This window comes from Schistocerca cancellata, chromosome 3 (assembly GCF_023864275.1).
Source record: "Schistocerca cancellata isolate TAMUIC-IGC-003103 chromosome 3, iqSchCanc2.1, whole genome shotgun sequence".
Classification (NCBI taxonomy): domain Eukaryota; kingdom Metazoa; phylum Arthropoda; class Insecta; order Orthoptera; family Acrididae; genus Schistocerca; species Schistocerca cancellata.
In genome coordinates, this window is record NC_064628.1 from 289,653,332 (window position 1) to 289,678,876 (window position 25,545).

At 36.7% G+C, this 25,545-nt stretch overlaps 1 protein-coding gene across 1 annotated transcript; it reads left to right on the forward strand.

The window, feature by feature from the left end:
• The first annotated feature begins 422 nt into the window (after nucleotides 1-422).
• Nucleotides 423-25,545, forward strand: LOC126174973 (eukaryotic translation initiation factor 4 gamma 2-like). The gene is made up of 17 exons (XM_049921445.1): nucleotides 423-449; nucleotides 553-658; nucleotides 5,221-5,331; nucleotides 5,625-5,885; nucleotides 5,974-6,153; nucleotides 6,236-6,397; nucleotides 6,476-6,642; nucleotides 6,728-6,891; nucleotides 6,976-7,122; nucleotides 7,219-7,346; nucleotides 7,425-7,593; nucleotides 13,257-13,409; nucleotides 13,484-13,644; nucleotides 13,921-14,172; nucleotides 14,261-14,447; nucleotides 23,693-23,814; nucleotides 24,125-25,545. Exons 4-17 carry the CDS (start codon nucleotides 5,664-5,666, stop codon nucleotides 24,188-24,190), a joined length of 2,280 nt encoding a protein of 759 aa, XP_049777402.1. The 5' UTR covers nucleotides 423-449; nucleotides 553-658; nucleotides 5,221-5,331; nucleotides 5,625-5,663; the 3' UTR covers nucleotides 24,191-25,545.

Genomic DNA, 25,545 nt, shown 5'->3' on the forward strand with positions numbered 1-25,545 from the left:
GTCAGTTTTCGAGAAGGGAGTGTGAGGACATTTTATTTTTAAATCGAAGTTGCACGTACAAAGGACAGTATAAGTGTTTAATTTACCTGGTGAGTTCATGGTTTATGTACTAGGAAAGCGTGCGTAAAAAGGTGAAGATGGCGGACGTCTGATCCGTCATTACTCGCAAGGGTCCCTTGTCCCCGTACAGTAATTTACGCCATTTTAATGACTCATATCTTCTGATTTGCTGGCTTCTGCGAAAGCACCAGAGTGTTAGGGTTTATGTAAATGTTTTATTATATTTGACCTATAGTTATACGTAGGGTAAATATACAATTATTTGTTTCAGCACCCCAACCCCATTTCACCCAAGGCTCTTAATTATTTATTGTCCGGGGGGCTAACAAACAAGCAACAACGGACGGCCCTAGAGGACCGGGGGGTGCTTCTCGTGTCTCAGGAGGAAGGTAAGTGTTCTTTCGGATTAAGTAGAGGGCCTTTTTCCGTATCATAAGTGATACCAGTACTGTACAATCTATAGACTACTCATAACATTTGTCCTTGTTTCAGGGACGATTCTCGCACCCACTCCGTAAATCGGCGCTGGATCCCTCCTTCAGCTGTAAGACGAGATGCATTCACCTCAGAAGGCAATGAAGATTTGGTTTTTCGAAAGGTACAGCCTTTCAGTGTCTGTTTTTTATCAGTAGCTGTGGTTCCTTAAATAACGTGTACACATTAACATGTAGTTGTGCTTTTATATTTTTCAGATGTTAGAATGTAAATTCGGTGTTGAAGTAATTGGTAATGGTTATACTCGTGAATTTCACATTGTCTTTTGTAGGTGGCCAGTTAACTATTTTTCCTATTAATATTTAATGATATATAAACAAATGTCTTAATTTTTTTTTCTTTGACAGAATCAAGTCAGTGTTACTAGGGTGTAGCTTTTAAGTTTGTTTATAAATAATGTTGCCTATTGTGTATTAGACCCTTTCACTTCTAACTTATTCTGTGGTATTCTATGGTTTTGTGTAATTTTAGTTTTTCTGGCAACTTCTGGATGTTTTATGTATGTCTGTGCATAAGTCTGATTTGTGTGTGTGTGTGTGTGTGTGTGTGTGTGTGTGTGTTTGTTTTTTGAGAGTCCTGCTTGATGTCCTTTGTTATTAATGAATTAAACATATGTTGCTAGTTTCAAGATTTATGTTTTGTTTTTATATTAGAATAAGTTACTTGTCTTTTGAAATTGAATTTTTAACAAAGTATTTCTTATAGTTGTTTTCGGTGTACTCTGGTTTTTGTGTCAACTAATTTCCTATGTGTGCCCATTGGCTTTATTTGTGAGGAAGACTATTCAAATCACTGTCTGGCCATGCAGATTTAGATTTTGTGCAATTTCCCTAAATCACTGCAAACAATTTCATTGAAAGGGAAGGCCAATTTATCTTTCCATAATCTGAGCTTCTGCTCCTTCTAATGACCTCAATGTTAACAGGACTTACATTCTTCTCCATTGGTTTGTCAAGTTGTGAGGAAGGTTAAATTGCAGTGACAGTTTAGTGAAATGAAATTCAGTAAATTTTTAGGTAAGGAAGGTGGTTTAGTGTAGAAGAGTAAGGGCATACTTGGGTGTAAAGAAACCCTTATCAGGCTTGGGATCCGGTGGTAAAGAAACCCACCCGTGGCTGTTGTTGCTAAGCTATCGGGCGTGGCCCCTATGGCAATGGGAATGATGGTTTTCTCAGGTGAAATGAAACTAGCAGTGGTTAAGCCACCATGGACCATAGCAACTCATTTATACACTTCTTTTCCATCAGTAAGGCCGGTATTACACTATCAAATTTCTTTGTCCAATATCTTTGTCAAAGATATTTGATAGTGTAATAGGGACTTTGTCAAATGTCGTCCAATATTTGATCAAATCTAGGGCCTCGCTGTATATTTGATCAAAGAAACCGCTTGTCTTCTGTTCACTGCAATGTGACATGTCACCACATGGAGCGCTAGCATCGCTGCAGCGTAATGTTTTTATAACCATTGCCGGTAAATACAATTGGTGTGCGCTGACAACTACAAAATTAATAGAGATGTCTGAAGCTGATGAGGCGCTTTACAACGTGAGGCACCCTGAATACAAAAATAGATTAAGAAGATTGGAGACCTAACCTGATCTAACCTAACATAACCCTCTCCTGTAGCAAGGAATTGGAGTGTTATAGTGAGCCTGTCTTCTGAAGATGTAGCAGTTCTTAAGTGAATATTGTGCTTTGTGATATGAGGATACACTTCATTGAGCACATACAGAAATGTATGCTCATCCATTCTTAAGTAATTGATGTACAACTTGACGTCTTCCACTGTAAGCTCACGTAACAAGTTTTGTTGAATGCTTTTATTGTGTCGTCATAAAACCCACGGCTTCACCCAGATTAGATTAGTTTTTCGTTCCATAGATCCGTGCTGAGGAGAGCCTCGTGGATGTGGAACGTCGATTTTTTTAAAGCTGAAATAACAATGCTAATAGTATGAATAAATACAATACATCATTTGTTTCTATTAAAAATTTCGCCAATGGAGTAGAAGGAATTGGCCAGTAGTAAGTCTTTCAGGCTCCTTTTAAACTGATCTTTATTTCTAACTAATTTTTTTTATGTTTCCTGGCAAATTATTGAAGATGAGTGTTCCTGAGTAGTGGACCCCTTTTTGAACTAAAGTAAGTTGGTTGGTTTGTGGGATTAAAGGGACCAGACTGCGATGGTCATCAGTCCCTTTTTCCAAATACTAAAAACACCCACAGGGAATAAAAACGCGTAACAGAATAGATCACAGACGCTTTTAAGTCCTTTTGCAGATCATTTTTGTTCCTGGTATTGTATGTATGAACTGAGTTGTTTGTTGGAAAAAGAAATATATTATTTACGACAAATTTCATTAAGAAGTAAATATACTGAGAGGCAGTAGTTAGTATACCCAGTTCTTTGAAGAGGTTTCTGCAGGAGGTCCGTGAATTTACTCCACAAATAATACGTATTACACGCTTTTGGACCTTGAAAACTTGTTTGACTTCAAGATTTGCCCCAAAATATTATCCCATATGACATTATGGAATGAAAGTATGCAAGCTTTTTCATTTTTATGTTTCCTATGTCTGCTAACACTCGAATTGCAAATACAGATTTGTTAAGGCCTTACTGCAGTTCTGTGGTGTGCTCCTCCCAACTGAATTTATTATCAAGTTGTAATCCCAGGACTTTTAAGACTGTCAACCTCGTATGTATGGTTCCATTTTTTCCCCCACTTCTTTTCCGCATGTGCACACAATGCAATTGGAGTACGTAGAACTGCTGCGGTTAGTAACAAGTTGTTGTCAGCCATCTTGAACTTTGACGAAAAATTTGATGACAGTGTAATACCCCCTCTAGAGCTATGTCAAAGATCTTTGTCAAATATATTGGACGGAATATTGGATCACATCTTTGACAAAGTAATTTGATAGTGTAATACCGGCCTAAGCTGGTGGTGTTCATTAAACAGGCAACTAATAATTAGATGATTATGCAAATAAATTTTACGATTTACATTCATTCTTAATAATAATTTTGTGTGTGTGCGCGTGCGCGCTAGGTCCTATTCATCAAGACTTCTTATTTCACTTATCCCAGACGTTAATAAACGTGTATAAGGCAAAATAAAAGATTTCGCGTATAATTTGAGTGCCAGAAAAATGTGTTCAAACTTCCAATGTGACTCTTTGATGATGCTACTTTTTAGGGCCTTACATGCTTGCATTGCAAAACCAAATTCACTTTTCTAGATAGTTTAGAATATGCTCTTTCTAATGACCATAATTTAGAGGAGTTTGGAGAAAACACTTTTTTGAAAAATTTGACTAAAGATACCCATTTTTAGCACTTCTTGAAAAATCGTCAACTTCACCCTAGATTTGTGAAATAATGGAAAGCAATAGGAGAATGAAATTTTATATTCGAAGACCTTGTGTTGGTGAGTTGTGGCGTGCAAAGTTTCATGTACATCCCACAATTACTTTTGGAGATATATAAAACTAAAGTTCGCATTTTTTTTAAACAGCTATTTTTTCGCCCAACTTCGCTTCAAATTATCTATATGAAAATTGCTCAGAAATCCTTTTCTTAATATTTTACTTTATAGAGCTCTAAAAGTTGTATAAGATGGCCAAGTTTTGTTTCTTTCATGCAGATACTTAGAGATATCTCATCTCAAAGTTGCTGAAAATTCAAGGATGCACTATTGGAAGCTGTGCTATGGTTTCAAACAAGTTACTATATCTCTGCAAGTATTGAATTTCTGAAACTGAAGCTTTACCAGTGTTCATTGAGAACATGTGTGAATGTTCATACAAAATTTCATCAAAATCCATGATGGTCATGTGGGAACATTTCTCGATATTAGACCACTTGGCACAGAATGGTCCAGTAGGAACATGGGGAAATGTAGGTTCAGTAGAGGGACTAAAATAAATTGAAGCCACGAGGATTGTGAGAACAAAGGATATGTTGGAGGGAGAAGGCATCTCACCTATGCAGTAGCAGTTGTTGGTAAATTTCCACCAAACATGAGCAAGGGACACCCCTAACCGTCCCTTCTGCTGTTTAATTAACCCTAGAACAGCTACACCACATACTTGGGCAGGTCTGTTGAATTGAAGTGAGGAACTACTCCATAATTTTTCCAACCCTTCCAAAAAAAAGTTGTCGCTCACTCATATATACACAGCAGGAGTAATTAGGCCCTGAAGATGGCTATTGCATAATCGAAACTGGTAATCTCATTCAAAAAACTTTCCAAAAAGATAGTAATAAAAAATGTGTAAAGTGTATATGTTTGCTCTCAAGTTGGTCATTTTGTCATATAAATTTCTTTCATAATTACAACCCATATCTGTGTGAAAAGACCAAAGTGCAAGAACTGCCCCACACAGCCATTAAAGACATTTTATTTCAATCCTGTCAGTATTTTACCCTTGACTGACAAAAGGCCACTTGCGAAAGTACTGTCATTTAACATTTTTGTTGGAACTTCCTTTCATGTTCTTGTCTGTCTGGTATATACTAGGTATTTGCTTAAGTTCACCGCTATAGATTATTTATCCAGATGCGAAGATTGAAGATAAATTGTTTAAAATTCAAATTGTTCACAGTTCAGGTAATAGAGGAAACCCATGCTGTTGCAGATGCTGATAGTTTAATTTTTCAGGTGCGGGGGATCCTCAATAAACTTACCCCAGAAAAATTCCAGAAGCTGAGTGATGACCTGCTTCGTACAGACCTCAAATCCCCAAAGATTCTTACAGGAGTTATATTACTGGTATGTTATTTTGAGTACTGTGCTCTTAATTTCTGAATTGAATTGTGAAATCGAATTGCTAGTACTAGTAACAGGTACTTCTGTAGACAATTTGATTGCTTTTGTCAATATTTTTGAGCTATGCTTATCAGTATCACTTCACACTCAGACTTTCCAGTATTGAAAAGTGTTGATTGAATTTGTGTAGTATTGCTTGAAGGATATTTATTTGAATGACACTAAAATTTGCATAGAACTGTGTTCTCCATATAATGCTGTTTGATACTGAAGTTTCTTCATAATTTTTCATGCAGATATTCGAAAAGGCACTAGATGAGCCGAAGTACAGTTCTATGTATGCACTGTTGTGCAAGAAATTGTCAGAGGAAGCACCAAATCTTGAACCACCACCTGGGCCTTGTACATTCCGTCGGCTGCTGCTCAGCAAGTGTCGCGCTGAATTTGAAAACCGATCAAGAGCAACTGAAGAATTTGAAGGGCACAATGGACCGTTGGGGGCAGAAGAGGAGGAAAGGCGGCAGTTTGCAAAACGCAAAATGCTTGGTAACATTAAGGTAGGTTTATTTGACATGGGTCAAATCTTAAATGAGAAAGTTTAAGCTTAAATTTTTGATTTTTCCCTTTCTGTTTCCTGTTAAATAGTTCATTGGAGAACTGGGAAAATTGGAAATCCTTGCAGAAAGTATCTTGCATCAGTGTATTCAATCCTTATTACACGAAAAGAGTCGTGGTGGCTCATCGAAAGACCTGGCGGAGGATTTGGAGTGCCTCTGTCAGATAATGAAGACTTGTGGGCGCATCTTGGACACTGAAAAGGCCCAGGTAAGGCAAATTCTGAACTTCCATCCAGAACAGGAAGCAGTGGCTGTTTCCCCAAATATGAATGTGTATCATTATTTTGCAGATGCTGATGAATCAATACTTTGAACGAATGGCACTTCATGCAGATAACAAGGATCTGCCAATGAGAATCCGCTTCATGCTTCAAGATGTGATAGAACTCAGACAAAACAACTGGATTCCTCGCAAGGCGGCGAGTGTTGAGGGCCCAATGCCTATACATCAGGTAAAAACATTTCTTGTCTGCTGGTTAAGTCTGTGCTCTTGTTACAGGTTTTATAAAGACATTTGTCTTCTTTTCCAGATAAGAGATGATGATATCAGAGGTGGTCGCCCTGGATTTGGTTCTCACATTGGCGTACCAGGAAGCAGAAGCTCAAGTGATATGTTCTCACGCCCTGCAATGTCTTCATTTCCGTTAAGAGGTCCTCCTCCTCTTGGTGGTATTGGCATGTCACATGACAAGTTCCCGTAAGTAGTACTAATCTTGCGCAAGATAATTACTATCTGTTCAGAGAAGTTTTGTAAATTGTCAGGATGTCTTTTCGTTTTCTAGGTACTCATCAGGAAATGGATTTACCAGTGGTCTTGGTCGTCCGCAACGTCAGCAGCAGCAAAGTTTTTATTCAAGTGGTGGGAATAACAGACAGGATTTTGGACAGAATCATGGAAAACAAAGCAGAAACATGAACAATTCTCATCAGCAAAATTTTAGTAATGGTTTGTATTTTATGAACTAATATTTCATACTGTTGAAACTCTTTAAGTATACCACCACATTTTTTAAAATTTTATCTGTATTAGGGGTCAAGGATGTACCACCAAGATTCAAGCGACCTACAATAATTCCGCAGGGACCAGAGAATTTGGATGATGTTTCTTTAAGGCCTCCCTCAAGTTCTATTGTCTACAAGCAGGCAATGGCAAAACCAGCCCTTGGGCTTAATGCTGGTGTGTGATTTAACTATTAACATTTTGTTCTAATGTGTTTATAATTGCAGTGTAAAGGTCAAAGCTTAAATCAATTCTGCTCTTCTAAATTGATAGCACGCCAGACAAGTTTAAGGCCAGATTCTTCTCCTGTATTGAAACCAACTCCTCCCTTACTGAAAGAAAATAATATCCTCATCAAACCATCTCCACAAGAAGGCAAAAAAAGCAATAAAAAAGACAAGGTAAGTTGTGGATCAAAACTTAAAGAAATTGTTACTCAAATTGCATTGTCAAAGTCTAACTAGATGACGAATTTTCAGGGCCCAAACAAAGAAGAAGTTTTAAAGAAGATTGAGTCAATTATGAATGATTACCAATCTTCCACAAAATTGGAAGGTGCCATAAGTACATATAAGGAACAGAAAGTACCAGAACGTTTTTCACGATATGTCATCCTCAAAATTATGACACACACTTTAGATAAAAATGGTAAGAAGTAAATATATATCTCAACCCACAAACCTCTGATTTCTTCCAAATTTTGTGCATTCAGTGACCCAAATAAGAGGCAGAAAACTATAATTTTCCAAAAGTATGTGACTGATGTGAAGAAAGTTACAATTATGGAAAGTTTGGATGTTGTGTGATAATTATGTGCATCTGTCTAAATGTAAATAGCTATAGTTCAGCTTCTAATCCAGATACAGCATTGAAATTTCTATGATTGAAGAGCTAATAAGTAAAGCTTTACACTGATATGAAACATAAGGAGTTTGTAAGACTTTTCACATTCAAGGTCATTGACAACCTTTGATCATGTCTCGGAACACTCCATCTTCATTTTTAAAAAGTTGCATTAATCCAATATGCTACTATAAATATGGTAAATAATCAAGATAGCACACCAAAGGTGTCATACCTAAAAAAAATTGTCAACATTATTACTCTAATAAAATGCTGTAAGTGGCTATGTGGCTTTTTTCTCCAGAACAGCAAACAGCGGCAGTCACTATTATTCTGACAAATTGGTGAACATTTCTTGCTGTTAACAGCCAGATAATTTTATTCCATGGTGTCTTGTTTAGTCATTGTTGTGTATAAGTGCTGTTAAGTAGTATTGAGTACTAGTTTGTAAAAAATGAATTCCACGTCAAAAATGTACTGTTGCAGTTCATTTAAAGAAAGGCATTCAAGGATACATAAAATAGTTTAAGGAATTTTCAGGAGTGGATTGTAAATAAGTGTCCTAATGTATTGCTAGGTAGAAAAATTTGCAGCCAACGTAGAAAGGTAGTATCACAGAACTTGTCAATGGGTACAGGTGTTGCCTCAGCTGAGCTAAGTACTCCCAGAAAAGTAGTTGCACAGGTCCTGACACTGTATTCTTTGAATTCTAGATTATAAAAGTGCTGTACAGCATTTGTTACATGCAATCGTGCACTACCAGCACATTTTAAGTGTCCCCTTATTGTCAAAGTTTGACATGGCTGTCAGGCTGGTATTGATCAATGGACAAAAAATGAACTATAATGAACTTCATTGACAAAATTACGTGTAATGGTTGGTTAACTATAAGCTGGCTAGTTATAGAAACTATAACTAAATCAACAGACAATTCCTACCACACTCCTGTATCATGTTGCAGCAGTCAAAGGTCTTTAAAATCACTAAAGAAGAATACAAAGTAAATGAATATCTTGTAATCTGTAATTTTGCAGAGAATTACTCCATCACTTTTCAGAACGAAGTACACAGATTTCGTTGGAATATTTCACAGGTTACAATTTGTCTTCTAATAGATTACTTCAGATATGCAAATGCTGATAAAACACACAATATAATATGTGGAAATATGATTGCCATAAGCATGATATTCTCTATGTATCCAGCACAGTTTCATCGGTTTGTCACTTTCCAACTACAAGAGACATTTATTACTTTTCTGGTGGCTGTGCTGCCCAATACAAAAATAAAGAATTTCATGAATCTGTCCTACCCTAAGGAAGATGTTGATGTAAAAGCAGAATAGCATGTTTTTGCGACAGCACATGGTAAAGGAACTTGTGGTGGGTTTCAGAGACTGTAAAGAGAGTAGCAACACTTGCCAGCCTCATGCTAGTTCCTGAAAACCATATTTTTGACACCAAAGCAGCTGTTGTGCAACATACATCTTCCTTAATGAGCGTTTGACTACACATTGGTTTCCCATCACTATAAAGATGTTAACCAAGCTGAAACATCATTTCAAGAATATAATGAGAATTGTAGGTACCCATAAGCTTCATTGTGTAGTACCTGTTAACATAACTAGTGAAAAGAAATACAGCTTCTTTAGTGAGCAGAGAAGAGTGAGTCAGTACTCATTGCTATGGGGAGTGAAATGCTGTTAAGTAAAATAAGTGAATTTTTTGCCTGCCTATATAATTGGTGGATGCATATCTCACAGACTTAATGAAGTTCACACCAGGTTCTTGGCTCCATATGGATCACCACCACCACCACTTGAGTTTCCTGCCAAACCAGTCACTTGTATTACCAGAAGATATGACATTCTCAACAAGACTGCATCCAGTGACACCCTCTGGAAGGACACACTTTCCTTGAATCATATCTGGTGAACATTAACGATCTAATTTAAGACTTGTGAAAGGAGATTTAACCACTTTTTATTGCTTTTTCATTGTTCCTAATACCACTGCAGTAATATAAACTGTATTTTTACTACATTACTTGAATACTTTTTAATAATGTGTTTCATATTTGTGCACTACTTGGTTCTGTACTGATGCCATGAAAATAAATTTTTGAGTTAATTCCTTTGGGGGGTCATCTTGATTTTCACTATATATATATATATATATATATATATATATATATATATATATATGAATATAATAGAGGGAAACATTCCACGTGGGAAAAATATATTTAAAAAGAAAGATGATGAGACTTACCCAACAAAAGCGCTGGCAGGTCGATAGACACACAAATAAACACAAACATACACACAAAACTCTAGCTTTCGCAACCAACGGTTGCCTCGTCAGGAAAGAGGGAAGGAGAAGGAAAGACAAAAGGATTGGGTTTTAAGGGAGAGGGTAAGGAGTCATTCCAATCCCGGGAGCGGAAAGACTTACCTTAGGGGGAAAAAAGGACAGGTTTACACTCGCACACACACACATATCCATCCACACATACACAGACACAAGTCTGTGTATGTGTGGATGGATATGTGTGTGTGTGCGAGTGTAAACCTGTCCTTTTTTCCCCCTAAGGTAAGTCTTTCCGCTCCCGGGATTGGAATGACTCCTTACCCTCTCCCTTAAAACCCAATCCTTTTGTCTTTCCTTCTCCTTCCCTCTTTCCTGACGAGGCAACCGTTGGTTGCGAAAGCTAGAGTTTTGTGTGTATGTTTGTGTTTATTTGTGTGTCTATCGACCTGCCAGCGCTTTTGTTGGGTAAGTCTCATCATCTTTCTTTTTAAATAAATATATATATATATATATATATATATAGTAGCATATTGGAGCACTGCAGTAATTTCTAAAAAATGGGAGTGGGGTCTTTTGAGATATTAAAGGTCAGTGATCTTGAATGTGAAAAGACTTAGAAACCTGCCATGTTGCATATTGGTGTAAAGCTCTAATCATTAGCTTTGCAATTATAAAAATTCCATTGCTGTATCTGGATTAGAACCAGAAATAGTCATTTATTTTGAGATAAGCAGGTAAATATGTTTTCAGACTTTGCAGACCTGAAACTTCATAATTGTCATATACCTCTGAAAACTGGTAGTTTCCCATCTCTTATCTGGGTTTCTTGATGTACCTAATATGAAAGAAGCCTGAGATGGTTTTTTGTGTCAAATTAAGGAATCGCCCAGTTAGTATTCTTAAATTTGTTTGTACTGGTGTGTTTTGTAGGTGCCTGTGGAACAGTTCCATGATACTGACAGCTTTGTGTATAATGATACACTCTTAAGACAAAAAACATACACTTAAAGGAATTGGTCAGATAGGCCAGAAATCAGATGATATGTATGTGCAAAGACAGAACAAATGATTACAATTTCAGAAATTTTTTATTTATTCAAGAGAAAGAGCTTCACAAATTCAGCATGTCAGTAATGCATTCATCCACTCCTGGCCCTTATGCAAGCAGTTATTTTGCTTGGCATTGTTTGATAGACTTTTTGGATGTTGTGCCAAATTCTGTCCAATTGGTGTGTTAGTGTCAAAATCACGATCTTGGTGTAGGGTCCTGCCAGTACTGCTCAAAATGTCGTGAATTGGGGAGTGATCGGGCAACCGTGCTGGCCAACGTAGGGTTTCTCATATAGTAGAAACTCTTGGTGTGTGTGTGTGTGTGTGTGTGTGCAGACGGGCATTATGTTGAAGTGTAGGCCCAAGAGGGCTTGCCATACAGCTCAACAAAATGGTCTGAAGAATATGGTCGACATACTAGCATGCTGTAAGGATGCCGTGGATGGCAAGAAAAGTGGCACACACACTATGACTCCTTGATGTCCGGCAGTGTGGTGGGCAAAAGTCAAGTTGCTATCACACCGCTGTCTGTGGTGTCTCCAGATATGTCCTCACTGATCATTGGAGCTTCATTCGAAACGGGACTACTCACTGAAGACAATTCTATTCCATTAAAGGACATTCCAGGTTGAAGATGTGCTTGTAGATGCCATGGACAGCGGTTGGGTACCAAGCTGTCTGTCTCCTGCTGTATGGCCTGACAATGCAGGAGTGATTGGGAGCCATTTCATTTCATAGCGGTTCCCCTTTGGTTGTTTTCTGAAGCACACCAGTATGTTTACGGTATTCTTCTGTGTGTAGTGGTATGTCAATGATATTCCACATCCTCTGTTACCTTGTATGGCAAGTCATATTGTGCTTGCATGTCAGAAAGATAATGCACATATCAAAAATTTCTCTGCTGTGTTTGTGCCTGTCAAACCCAATATTGACTAGCAAGATTGCCACATCTCTCCCCAAATGAGAAATGTTTGTACCATTATGAGGCCCTACAACCAGCTTAGGATTCTAAGTCAGTTGGACAGAATTTGGCTCAATGTCCCTCAAGAAGATATCCAGTAACTCTTATTAATCTATGTGAAACTGAATAACTGCTTGGATCAGCACCAGAGATGGACCAATGCATTATTGTGTCTTAGTATATATTTCCAGTAATTTAATAGTATTGTTCTAATTTTATACCTTATTTGTGCTAAAACACAAGACATGCTTCATTTTAGTTGTTTATGCTGCTGTGTTCATACATGTGCTGCTCTGTTCTGTTCATACATGCTTTATTTGAATGTCCCAAAATCATAAGTGTCACCTTTCTTCAGGCATCTGTTTGTATGAGGAAACTGGACATACGTAGTTCCAGAGTATACATAGACTGTAATCGTGAACAAATTTAAAACTTTTTTGTAGACAGTGTTTAGTGCTAATGCATTAGAGATTTTCGTAGTGTGGCAGGTTGTAGTTTGAACTCCATGAAATATTAAACAAGCAAGTAAGAATTAAACTGATGATGAACAAATGAAACTAAAAATGAGTTTCTCTGTTACCTTGAACTTATGGTGTCTAATGTGCTACTGCAGAGAAGAAAATTTTTATATTTGTATACAAATGTATTGGTTACTAGGATTTCGTTTAATGTCCACCTAACTGTTTTGGTTCTGTAACTATGAATAAATGTAATGGCAAGCACTAACAGGGCTAGAGTGTACATTCATTACCAGGCTCTTCTGTAGGGCACTGATGTTGGCAATATGTCTGTTGTAACCAGTTGGGTGATGATGTACCCAGTGAGAACCATATCTCATCTTGGTTGTCATACATGTGGCTCTTTTTTTCCAAATGCATTGTGATTCCAAGGTGGTGGTTATGGTGGGACCTAAGCTCTGCTTATGCTATCTAACTTGTTTACAAAGGAAAGAAAATTACGAATGAGCAATGCCAGATTTGTAATTTGTCCTGTTCATTTGACATTGCTCATTGTACAAACAGTTACCAACTGCAGTGTGCAACAAATGAGCCAGGTCACATGTAAGTGCTCTTTTACCCACTTACAGCATACAAAAAGATAATTGCAATATAGGTAAGTCCTTAATACTCCTTTCATTTCTGTTCTAGATTCAGATAGGGAACTGGCATCAAATTTAATTATGGCAATGAAGAAAGAGTCTCTCATCACCTCAAATAACTTTATGGACGCATTCCGTGATCTGGTTGTAATAATGGCTGAAAAAGAGCAAGAGATACCGCGTATATATTCATATGTGGCAGGTAAGAGAAATTTTATCAGTTTGGTGGTAATAGTTTATGGTTTCACTGTAGTCATAAAATTCTTAAATTTTTAGGATTTGCTGCAAGTGCTGTGTCTGAAGGACTGCTGACATTAGCAGAGATTTCTGAAGTAACTGAAAATGGTGCACATTACCCTTTGTTCTTGCTTATACTGCAACAACTTCTCAAGACTCAAGATAAATCAAAATTAACTCAGCTATTTAATGAAAGCAAGGTAACAGTTTTATCCAATTCAGTAGTTACTCTAAATTTTGTAATGATTAAATATAGTCACTTTATAAGGAAAACACTTGTATCTGCCTAAAAGTCAGCATTCCAATTGTAACTATAAATAAAAATATCGTTGCCAAATAAAAGGTGAAAAACATGAATTTTTCTGAAGAAATGTTAAATAACCTATTAAAGACATCATTTCTCTCCCAATATCAGACATTCTTAAGCTCACTGTGCTAGTGTTTTTCCTCCTCATGAATGTTTCTCTGGATTTCAGGTGAATCTCCTCAACATGCTTCCTGAAGTGGATCGCACAAAAGAACGTTTAGCAGATATTCTGGAAGGTCGTGGACTTAGTTTCTTATTTCCCTTACTACGTATTCAGTCTGAACTGTGGAAACAGCTTCAGACGGATCCAAATCCAGGACAGTTTTACAAGTGGATCAAAGAAAATCTTGATCCTTCACACCACACAGATCCTGGATTTATCAATGCTCTCATGACTGTTTTACTGAAATATATCACACAGGTATGAGTTGTTGTTTCATTTAGTTGAGTTACATTGTTTATACTTGCAGTGTTTTTGTTAAAGTAATAAGATTATTATTTATTTGTAGGAGTCAACACTCTCAGAAGGATGTGATCCCAACACCCCTCCAGATAAAACTTTAATTGAGAAGGAGAAGACTTTGTTGGAGAAGTACAAAGCTGTATTGCAAGCATTCCTGCATGAGCATGTAGACCTTCAAGTAACAGCAGTTTACTCCTTACAAGTATTCTGCTATTCACAACAATTTCCAAAAGGTTAGTTTAATTTGATTGCTTTTGATGTGTACCCTCATTAAAAAGCCTTGTGCACAGTATCAAGATTAGTGTGTGGGGGGGGGGGTGTCATTAATTCGGTGTTTGAAAGACAGATGGTATGAAACTTGGCCAGGAAATGCAAAAGAGTATTATTTCTGGTAGCAGAGTGGAGATTATTGCGCGTGCACATGTATGAATACATTGAAGATATAATGCAATCTGTAATGGGATTTTAACCCACGACGACGTTGGCAGAAGTAACACTTTGAGTGAGAACAGTAAATAAGTGTTCACACATTTATCAGACATGGTTGTATAGTGAAATCACTGACTAAAATGAAGTTAAGAGATATTGCACTAAATCTGTTTAGTGAAGAGTATTTTTTCCATTAAAGTCTCTTGCCACCAGTGGTGTACAGCGTAGATCCCATCAGATATGCAATGACTGAAAGGTAAAACTCTTTGACCAACAGTGATTCTGCTGTCCTTCATGCTTTTCTTTAAAAAATCAGGTATGAGAACACAATTCACAGCTACAGTTTACTTCGTATACAGTGCTACCACTTTGTATTTCTGTCAGTTTCACACAGTGATTTCAACACCCATCTTGTATGGGTATTGCGATCCTAAAAGTTGTGAACATGAAATTACAGCTCTGTGCCATCCTTATTTTTTACATGACTGTTGACGTCGTCCACTTTGTGGTAATTCGAGGGAAACAAGATTTTTAATCCTTCCATGATATAGCAGAAAGTCCTTTCTCAGAAATCTTGAACAGGAAATCTTCCCTGTCCATAACTTTTTCGGCAGTGGAATCTAGTGGAATCTGAAGGTGTCCCAACTTGCTGTGTTGAACAGTTCCACACACCTACACTCTTGTTACTAAAGGTACTTCATGAGAGGTAATGAAGTGAAATAATTATCTAAAAATACATTGTAGTTCAATCTATAGGGACTTTGTCATAGTTCTGACAAATTTAGTGCCTAACTTTTTTATAACATTTCCAGAAGGTATGTCAAATTGAGAGATGAAGCAATTTTCATTTGCAAGCACCCATATTACTTGTCATTGTCATTTAGATGTTGTATATCCAGCAACCAAGAAAACTGTATTTTGTGAGATTGTTGAAGAAATGCATTTTGCTTTGCTGGATCAGAAGACCAGAAGGAGAAGGTGGAGCACAATGCAACAGAATTTTTCTTAAATAAAAAAAAAATTATGGCGAATATGCTTTTCTATTCACTATGTCTGTGTTTTCCTTTAAAGCTCACAACTCATTGTGGTTTTGAAAGAGTGCGTGCGTGCGTGCGTGCGTGTGTGTGTGTGTGTGTGTGTGTGTGTGTGTGTGTGCATTAATATTTAGAATCTTTGAAAATAATTTCAATTTTTTTCAAAAGCATCAAAGATCAAATTTCAGTTTTTTTCAAAAGCATCAAAGATCAGACTTTTTAATTTGACATCTAATTAGGGCATACATGGTGTCTTGGTTTTTCTCAAGCAAACAGAACAGCTGGCCAGTTTTCTTCTTTGTTCTCATTTTTTTTACTTTTAATGTGTTCACTGTCTGGGTAACAGAAAGGGCTACACATTTTATCTTAAACTATTCCAGGTCACTAAGATTCTTTCAAATATACTGCCGAACACCTCTTCAACATGGATATTTGTTATAATGTTTCTATTTTTAATTCATAATGTTTCTATTTTTTCTGCTGCTCATTCTTTCTTCAGCTTTAGGGAAATCTCTGTAAATGTTGGGGCCAGCTAAACTCATGCGTGGTGGATCTTCACCTGGGGCCCTGTCCTGTATCGTTCATACTGATCGGTGCAATAGGTTAGTCTCCGTAGTGACATCAGTTTTAGTTCTTTATCTGAATTTCCTGTTCAGTAAGCTTCAGAGACCTGTTGCAGAATAGTCATCTTGCCGATTTTTCGACAATTGTACTGAGAGGTTTTGGATTTCAGTATGGCCCCTGTCGTTCAGTTAGCTGTGTTTTATTTACACCTACAATTTGTTATTTTAAACATATTGAGTGGTTTTAGCTTTGGATTTAGTGATTGTGTTACTAAAGAATCACCACAGGACGTATTCAGTTGGAAAGTGAGTTCATAATAGACTATTTTCCTTTGTTAGAAACGAGTGTTAGCTGAAAGTACTAGTGACTTCGCCTACTCTTGTCCGCAAATGGTTTACTTATTAAGTGTCGAAATGCATTTAAGACTTTTAAGTACCAATGCAAAGGAATTTTGTGAAGCCTGATAGAGGAAACATTCCAAAATTTCATGCATTTACGGCTTAAGCCCGCATCAATTGGCAACAGTCAGCCAGTAGGCAGCTTCATCATTTGGATCTCTAGGAGCGAGCTATAACCACATTCTATGCATCCTCTTATTCTTTGACACTGTCTTAAACAATTTTGTGGATTTATGGAGATGTTACGTCTGTTCAACTAATTGAAGGCAGTTTATTCCCATATGCGTTTAGCTTCTTTTATTTGTGAAGCATCATCACGAATAAAGGAAACGAAACACGTATGGCAATAAACAAACTGCGTTCAATTAGTTTCATAGATGGAACATACCTCCGTGAAGTTTGAAGCAACTTAGGAACGACAGAAAACAATAAAAATGACAAATAGATGTATTTATACAGTGTGGTACTACACTCTATTCCTAATTCATATTCCGGAACCTAAAATCCAAAATAAGACGTCGATGTGAATGGGAATAAAATGACATAATGTGACATTTACGACAGTTTCCAGAACACAGCCAATATTGTCGTTATCATGCATTCATGGAAGCCCATGGTCAGTGAAATTCGAAAAGGATTACATACTCTAACCACACTTTTTGGGTGAAAAATGGCATGCTTGTGTCTGCTGCTAGCTGCTTAGTTTGTGGCACTGCAGTGCACCTGCGCAGATTGCTTTTCATTGGTTGGCATGAGGGGAACTGACAACAGCATTTCAGTTCCCTAGGACTGTTCGGCATCACTTTTGAAATGCTTGTTAAATAATGTTGGGACTCTTGTTTAGAAAAAAGACCATTTGGTCCACTCGCGTACCGAACCGATTGGCAAAATGGCGGAAAGATACAGAATAGGGCCCGTGGTGGTGATAGAAGGGTCTGTTTGTGGCTCACTTTGACCCTCAGTGGCTCCTAGAGCAGGGATTGTACTGTTAGCTTCATCTGTCACAGGATCTGTAATTAAACTTTAATTTCATGAGACTTCTCAGCAGTGTCAATTACACAGAATTCCAATGAATAGGAAAGACTTTTCGTTGATTGTCTATGCTTCACAAAATGCTCCATTACATGTGGGAACAATTTCATATTCTGCAGCCTGTTGAAGCTGCAAATTCTAATGTGCCATCTGTATCCATGTGATCCTTGAAAATGACTAGAGAATGTCATTGCTGGAGGAAGAAAAGTACCAGAAGCACCTCTTATGCAAGCTGTGGTTACAGGTAAAAGATTTTCCCCACTGGTAACCTTGTTCAACTGCTTAATTCCTTTCACAACAAAACTTTTCTTGGAGTCTGTTCTGTTGAGGTACCAATTTCATCCAGATTGAATATCTTTACTCTGTCACTAAAAGCTGAATTAAAATTCAAAATACTATTCTGATTGCTAAAGAATATTACAACATTTTTTACATTGAATGCAGCAACCCTTGATGAACTGGAACTTCTACAGTGTTAGGCTGTAGCATGTTTGAATATGTTTCATCAAGTAGCATACCAAAGAATGTTCTTGTTAATCAGGGATGATTCCTGACAAATGTATTTTGGACACATGCAAATATGTTTTTCCTCTTTCCTTACTCTTGGCATACCTGGAATGTATTGAAACATAAATTGTGTAATTTAAACTGATTTGCTATTTTTTGTAAAGTGCTGCCTTTGTTAAAACTAGTGCTCAAAGCACCAATTTGGCAGAAGCCCTCCTCTCATCCTCAGTAAAGAGAACAATATCGGTTTCTTCTGCTCTTTGAGGAATCACTGACAGTCTGTAACTGAATGTCCCTATGTAAGACAGTTTATATTGTGTTCTTATGTGTCTTTACGTATCATTTTAGAGGCAAATAACTATATTTTGTTAGTATGTAATGTAATAGGGTATACAGTAACAGTGCTGCACTGTGCCTCACATTAAATTGTTAGACTGTGCCTACAGGGCAACTATATATAGTTTTGTTATTTATTATTATTTTGAGCTTTTCCTCAGTGCAGAGGCTTATCTCCAACATAATAATTTACTCTGAAATTACAATACAAACAATAAAAGTTCTTAAACTATACTCTCAAAATATTTCTCCAGGTGTTTTGATCTTGGGTGTCCTCTTCCTCTGCGCGCATTCTCCTCATTGTGTGCTGTACATTTTGGAGCCAGGTGGTCACAGGACGTCGTCTTCTTCTTCTCCCCTCCGGTTCCCACTCCAGTATCAGTTTTGGTATTCTGGCTTCCTCCATTCGTCGTACATGTCCGTACCACTGTAATTTCTTCCTATCCATTACGTCATATATTCTTTCTTTTATTTCCATTCTCCTTATTACTTCGGTGTTCCTTATCTTTTCTTTCCTGGAGATTCTTGCCGATCTTCTCCAAAAGTCCGTCTCTAGAGCTTGTAATTTTTTAATGTGCTTCATGTTAATTGCCCAGGTCTCCGTTCCATACAGAACCACACTCTCTAATATGGATTTGTATATTAATTTTTTAGTTCTGCTCATTACATTCCTGCTCCATAAGACTTGAGTTAAGCATCCCAATGACCCTCCGTCCGCTACTAATTCTTTTATTGATTTCTGACTCTGATTTTCCCTCGATTTCTAAAATGGATCCCAAATAACAGAAAGTGTTTCTTTTTAATTTTCTTTCCTTCAATGTATAGCTCATCTGAATCATTAGTCAAGTATTCTGTTTTTTGGTAATTAATCTTCAAACCCCAAGTTTTGTATGCTACTGCTAGTTGATTGCGCATATAGTTAGCATCCTCCCCATCTTGTGCTACGACTACTTGATCATCAGCAAATAATAAATGATGTAGGTAAACTCCATCTCTTATTTCTAATCCCATACTATTACATTTACGAGACCATGTTCTAAGGCTAATATCTATATAGATTTTAAATAATGATGGTGACATGGGACAGCCCTGTAAAAGGCCTTTGCTTGTTCTAAATTTCTGTGAAAGTTTATTACCAACTTTCACTTGGCAAATGTTATCTTTATACATCTGTCGTATTATTTTAATCAAGGAAGGGTTTATGTTTGCCATATGTAGTGCTCTCCAAAGTAATTTTCTTGGAACAGTATCATACGCTTTTTCTAGATCTATGAAAATTAATCCTATACTTTTTGATTTTTCCCTATGTTTCTCCAAAATCTGTCGTAATGTGAAAATATGGTCTACACATGATCTCCCAGCCGTGAATCCACATTGTTCTTCTTGGGTTCAAAATTTTTTTCCAGTTTGTTTTTAATTACTTTCGCAAAAATTCTCATTAATGTGTTTGTAACACAAATTCCTCGATAGTTTGATCAAATTTTGCGATCCCCTTTCTTAAATATTGTATTAATGTAACCTAGCTTCATCTCATTGGGTATTGAATCTCCATGTATCATTTTGTTGAAGAGCTGTGTTATCAGTTTCACAATTTTGTCACCACCATATTTCAGACACTCCAGATTGATATTGCCTGGTTCCGGTGATTTACCATTCTTTCCTGTTCTCAACACCTGAAGTACTTCACTTTCTAAATTCTGGATCTCATCATCTTCATGTCCTTTATCTTCCCCTGTTCCTTCTTCTAGATATTCTTCTCTGTCCTCATTTAATAATTTTTGGAAATACTCTTCCCATTCCTTTTGTGTTATCAGTTGGAGATTAGTTTTGCTTTTTGTATCCTGTTGAAGTCCTTTCAATACTGACCATGCTTCTTTTGCTCTCCCAAATCCTAATTTGCTATTCACCTTGGCACATGTTCTTTCCCATGCTTCATTTTTTGCCATCCTTATTTTTTTCATCACTTCATTCTTCTTTTCCTTGTATATTGACCTTGTTTCTTCTGATTTATCATTCAACCACTGAAGGAACGCATTTCGTTTTACTCTAACGAGGACCTCTAGTTCCTCTGACCACCACTCTGCTGCACGGTTGTGGTTGCTATCTTTTTTACCCAACACCTCTGTTGCTATGATTTTCACATTAGCTTTTATATAGTCCTATATTTCCTCTGTACTTCCTTCAAATGATTCAACCAGTTTCTTTTCCATCCTGGCCGCAAAGAGTGTTCTGATACTTTCGTCTTGTAGGCTGTCAATATTAAAAGGTAAATTTTCATCTTTCTGAGTCTGGTTCGTTTTATTTATGTTACTTGTATCACTCCTTGCATTCTTCCATGGCCAGAAAGACTTCATTTTAACTAGATAGTGGTCTGATCCGCACTGGGCTCCTCTATAAGATCTGACGTCTACTGCCTTGAAACTACTTGTTTGCCTAATGATGATAATATAATCTATTATAGAACGAAGTTCTTTGGTGTTCTGTTGCCAAGTATATTTATGAATGTCCTTATGTTTGAAAAATGTGTTGGTAATTTTTAGATCAAATTGTTCACAAATTGCAATCAACCATTCCCCATTGTCATTATATTCGTTCTCTCCATGTTTTCCTACTATTCTGCAAGATTCTCTAATTCCTGCCCTTCCAATCAGATCTCCCGTGATAATCATTTCCTTTCTTCTTGGGATTTTTTCAATAGTCTCCCTGAGGGTGTCCCAAAATGTATCTTTCTCCTTATCTTTTGTGTCGTTCGCGGGTGCATATATGCCAATAATCACAACTTCCCTAGCAAATAATGTCATTTCAACAGTTATAATACGTTGATTGATGAATGTCCAATTTGTGAGTCTTTCTTTCCATGATTTCTTTATCACAATGGAGACTCCTGCTTTGGCTCTTACTGCTTTTGATACCCCACTCCAGATATGTACATAATTATCCAGTTCTTCTTCTCCTTGGCCTTTCTTCTTTGTTTCAGAGAGTACGACAACATCCATGTTGAACATGTCAAGTTCTGTAGGGAGTAAATTTATTTTAGTGGAAATACCTTGCACATTCCAGCATCCAAATATAATTTTCCGTTTCTCATTGCCAGTTCGTCGTCCAAAGTTCCAGTTTTTCCGAGGCATATTATTAGGTTTTTTAGCATTTTTATGTTTTTATGTGAGTGAAGAGCTGGCCCACTGCACAACCCCCCCAACCCGGAGGACCAGGTAATTTTTACTCAAGGTTTTCTTCCTTTAGCCTTTGATAAGCCAATATCATACTCCAAGGCAGCAGTTGCTAGTTTTGGTCCACCCCGGGTATTTTATTTCCCCGGTACCCACCATATCTGGTGAGCATTCCCCTGTCCGCCACCTGGGGAGGAGTCCGATGGGAGACCAGTTTTGTAAGCTTCGAAAAAAACTGCGAAACATCACAAATTCTTCAAAATGCAGAATAATGACTGTGAATATTACTCTGAATTACAGCCTTTGTTTGTTACAAACAAGAAGAAAATTATGAACAATAGGATGTTATATAATGGTAAAAATTTGCTTATCATACCTCAATGTTTTGTGTTCTTTTTTCTTTTTTCGCTACACACCAAAGCTGAATTCTACTTGCTTGCAAAGTATGCTTGCTCTAAGTGGTGACAAAAAATGATTGTAAAGAAGTCAAACAAAAGGCTGCCAACATAACTTAAAACACAAATCCACATGTTACACTGTGCCCTGTGTTAAGACTACCTGATGTTCCCCTTGTCCTTGGGATCTCTTTATGCCCATTAGTAGATTTATTGCAAGAAATCTACATATTTAATCTTAATGTATATGCACAACATTTGTTGAGCCATCCATCTTTTTAGTTGCTTATAGATTTGCTTCATATGCTATCACCTGTAAAATCTCTAGAGGGAACAGTGTACAGAAAATGTCTATTAAGCTGTCTCTTTCAGTGTAGGCCCTGTATCATGACGAAACTTTGAGCATTTTGTTGATGGAAAATGCTCTCCTATAACTACATTATCATCTTCTTTGTTTCCAGTTCCTTTTGTCCACTCTGTTACACAGCTGTATAGCTTCATCTTTGAAAGCATATTAATTTAGAAATGAAGAATTTTGTATTTCATTGTCGAAACACACTATTCGATGTACAATACTCAGTATCACTTGATATTCCATAAAGTGTTTCCATTAACATTTTGGCTTGTAATTCACTTGCTTTTGCTATTCAGTTAACTTGCTTTGAATTTTCTTCTTGAAAACATGATCACACTCCAAACCTAAAACAGCAGTTGTCACTAAACTGTCACTGTGGTTGTGTGGTGATATAACTCACAATTTTCTGTTATATCCCATGCATGCAAGAAATGGATCACTCTAAAATATTAGTCTACTTTATAATTAACTTTGATAATGTCAGATCTACACCAACTTGAAAGATAATATAGCTGATACCAAATATATGATCTCATGATCTTGAACTATGGCTAATGTGGGACCACTCTGTGCAGCTAAGTGCTTTTGTTGCCTTCACATGACAGTTTGATGTCCAAACCAGCAGTGAGTAGAGTTTCCGGACAGAGGGTAGCACAGTGCAGCAACATGGTGGTTTCATGAAGCTGCTAAGTTGCTCTCAAAATGTTGGAGGTACACTATGAAACCATCTTGCATAAAGGGTTGAAGAGTTGCATGCAGTTCTTCAGCACAGCCAGCTGGGTGAAGGTGTTATATGTTAGAATTTCTGCCTATATCATTTTCCCAAATTATTGTTTCAGTTAGTGTATAATGGTAATATGGATAATGAGCTGTGGAACTGTAGTTTCTTCCTTTCGTTTAAGGGGGTTTGTGACAAGTTAGGATGAGGCCGAGCAGGTTAACTTTCTTGCATATGCGATAATGCACTAACTGTAGCTCCATTGGTTTAGTTGCTGTTTCTTAACAGTAGTTGTCACTATTCACTATAAATTTCATCTGCTTCAGTTTTGTCATTTTATGAACAAAGAAGTGTTTCTACGTAATCCCTGTTGAATAGAGACAAGTTTAGCCAACAGAAGCTAGTAATTGATACTTAATAGTATCACAACATTTTACACATTTTCAGTGTTGGTAATGATTGTTGTGATGTGATTGCATGCCAAACTGGTAAACATTACAGCTGATGTTTATAGGAAGGTCATTCTAATTTGTCTTACAGGAATGCTTCTGCGTTGGTTTGTGAATCTGTACAATCTGGAAGTGGTTGAGGAGGAAGCTTTCTTGAAATGGAAAGAAGATATCACTGATGCGTATCCAGGGAAGGGTCAAGCATTGTTCCAGGTATGACCCACCCACTTAATTTTTTTCTGCACTAGATTTTTATTTATGTGTGCATTAAGTGTTGATGTATTTTTATGTTTAATGACAATTTCCAAATTCAGAATATGAGTGAAATAATGTATAGCAAAAAAATTATACATACCAAGTAGACAGTGTGGCATTAAAGATTATCCACAGTATTTGAAGTACATGTATGTGAAAGATTTTCTGAATTTCTGTGCATAGAAGAAATGCTTAATTACTGTCTTCCCAACAAGCAGCAACTTGTATGCAGCAAGTATCTTGTTCTCATGTGAATATTGTTTTGCAGGTAAATACTTGGCTGATGTGGCTTGCAGAAGCAGAGTCTGAAGAAGAAGATGAGGGAGACAATTGACAATGGGTTGTAAAAATTATAGCTCCAGTATTAGCCAATTGATGCATGTAAAGTTCGTGAACTCATCCGGCTGGGCTTAAATGAAAGTATTGTGTAACAGTTGCAATATGCTTGATAATCAGATGCATGCATTTAAATGAAAAGAAAGTTAGTAAAGATTAATAAATATTACAGTAATTTGAAGTTGTAATTTTTATTCAGATTGTTTATTTGTGGCTCTTGACAATGCATAGGATACTGTAAAAGGTTTGCATGCAGATGTATAGATGGAAAGGTGTTTCATCTGTCATTGGAAGGAAATGGTGATGTTACATCACTGACAGATTAGTATATACTGTGAGAGCTGATTGTAAAAGTGGATTTCAATTTTATACTAGTATACTGTTTAAATACAAATAACCTGTTAACTAATTTTAAATGCATTTCTCTCAGGATTTGTTAACAGGCAAACCATAGTTAATATTGTATTTAACAATGTCACTCAGTTTTTGCTGTTTCCTCGTGAATTGTTCTCATTTTGTACGTTCCTTTTTAAACATTTTTAATTTTTAGCATCTATTGTAATCATGTATTTGTAACTTAGTGTGCCTTGAACAATTGCCAATTTATTCATGAAAGCTTACTATACATCCTTATTAAATGAGATTGTGGACACATCCACAGGCCTGTAGGTATGCATATTTATTATAATACAAATTGTAGCCCCATGATACTTGGTTGTAATACTTGTGTGTGTCCAATTAATTTGCTTGAATTTCATATTTATTCTAAATGATCTGTTATCAATCGCATGTGGGATTATGTAGTTGTTGCATATTATGTTCTAGTAAGTCTTAGCCACTGGTTACAGGATCAGATAAATGGCACTGTTAATTTTTAAAAAGAAATCACCTTTAGCACAATAGCATGGTTGCAGTTTGACTGTGATCAGTGTGTGGCTTTGTGACTTGGTGTAAACTGAAATAAATTCCTTATTTGTAATTTATTGATTTTTAATAACAGGTTTTTCATTCTGTGTGTTTTTATATGTCAGTTGTTTTTTTACTGCGAGTGCAAATTTTATTCTATCATGCCCAGTTCCTCTTCTGAATCACAGCCATATGAATTAAAAAAATTTAATTTATGAATTTGAAATTTTAATGCCAATTGATAATTTTTGGCTGTCCACAATATGGAACAACAATTGTGCACTGTAAATTTGGTCATACAAATGTATTTGTCACATATTTGTGCTCTCTGTACTGGTTGAAAATGTCATTTCCTCCAGTTTCATTTAGTCTTTGAAAGACATTCCTAGGCAATCAAAACAAAATTCAAATTGCTATGAAGAATTAAAATACCACATTTCATACTAA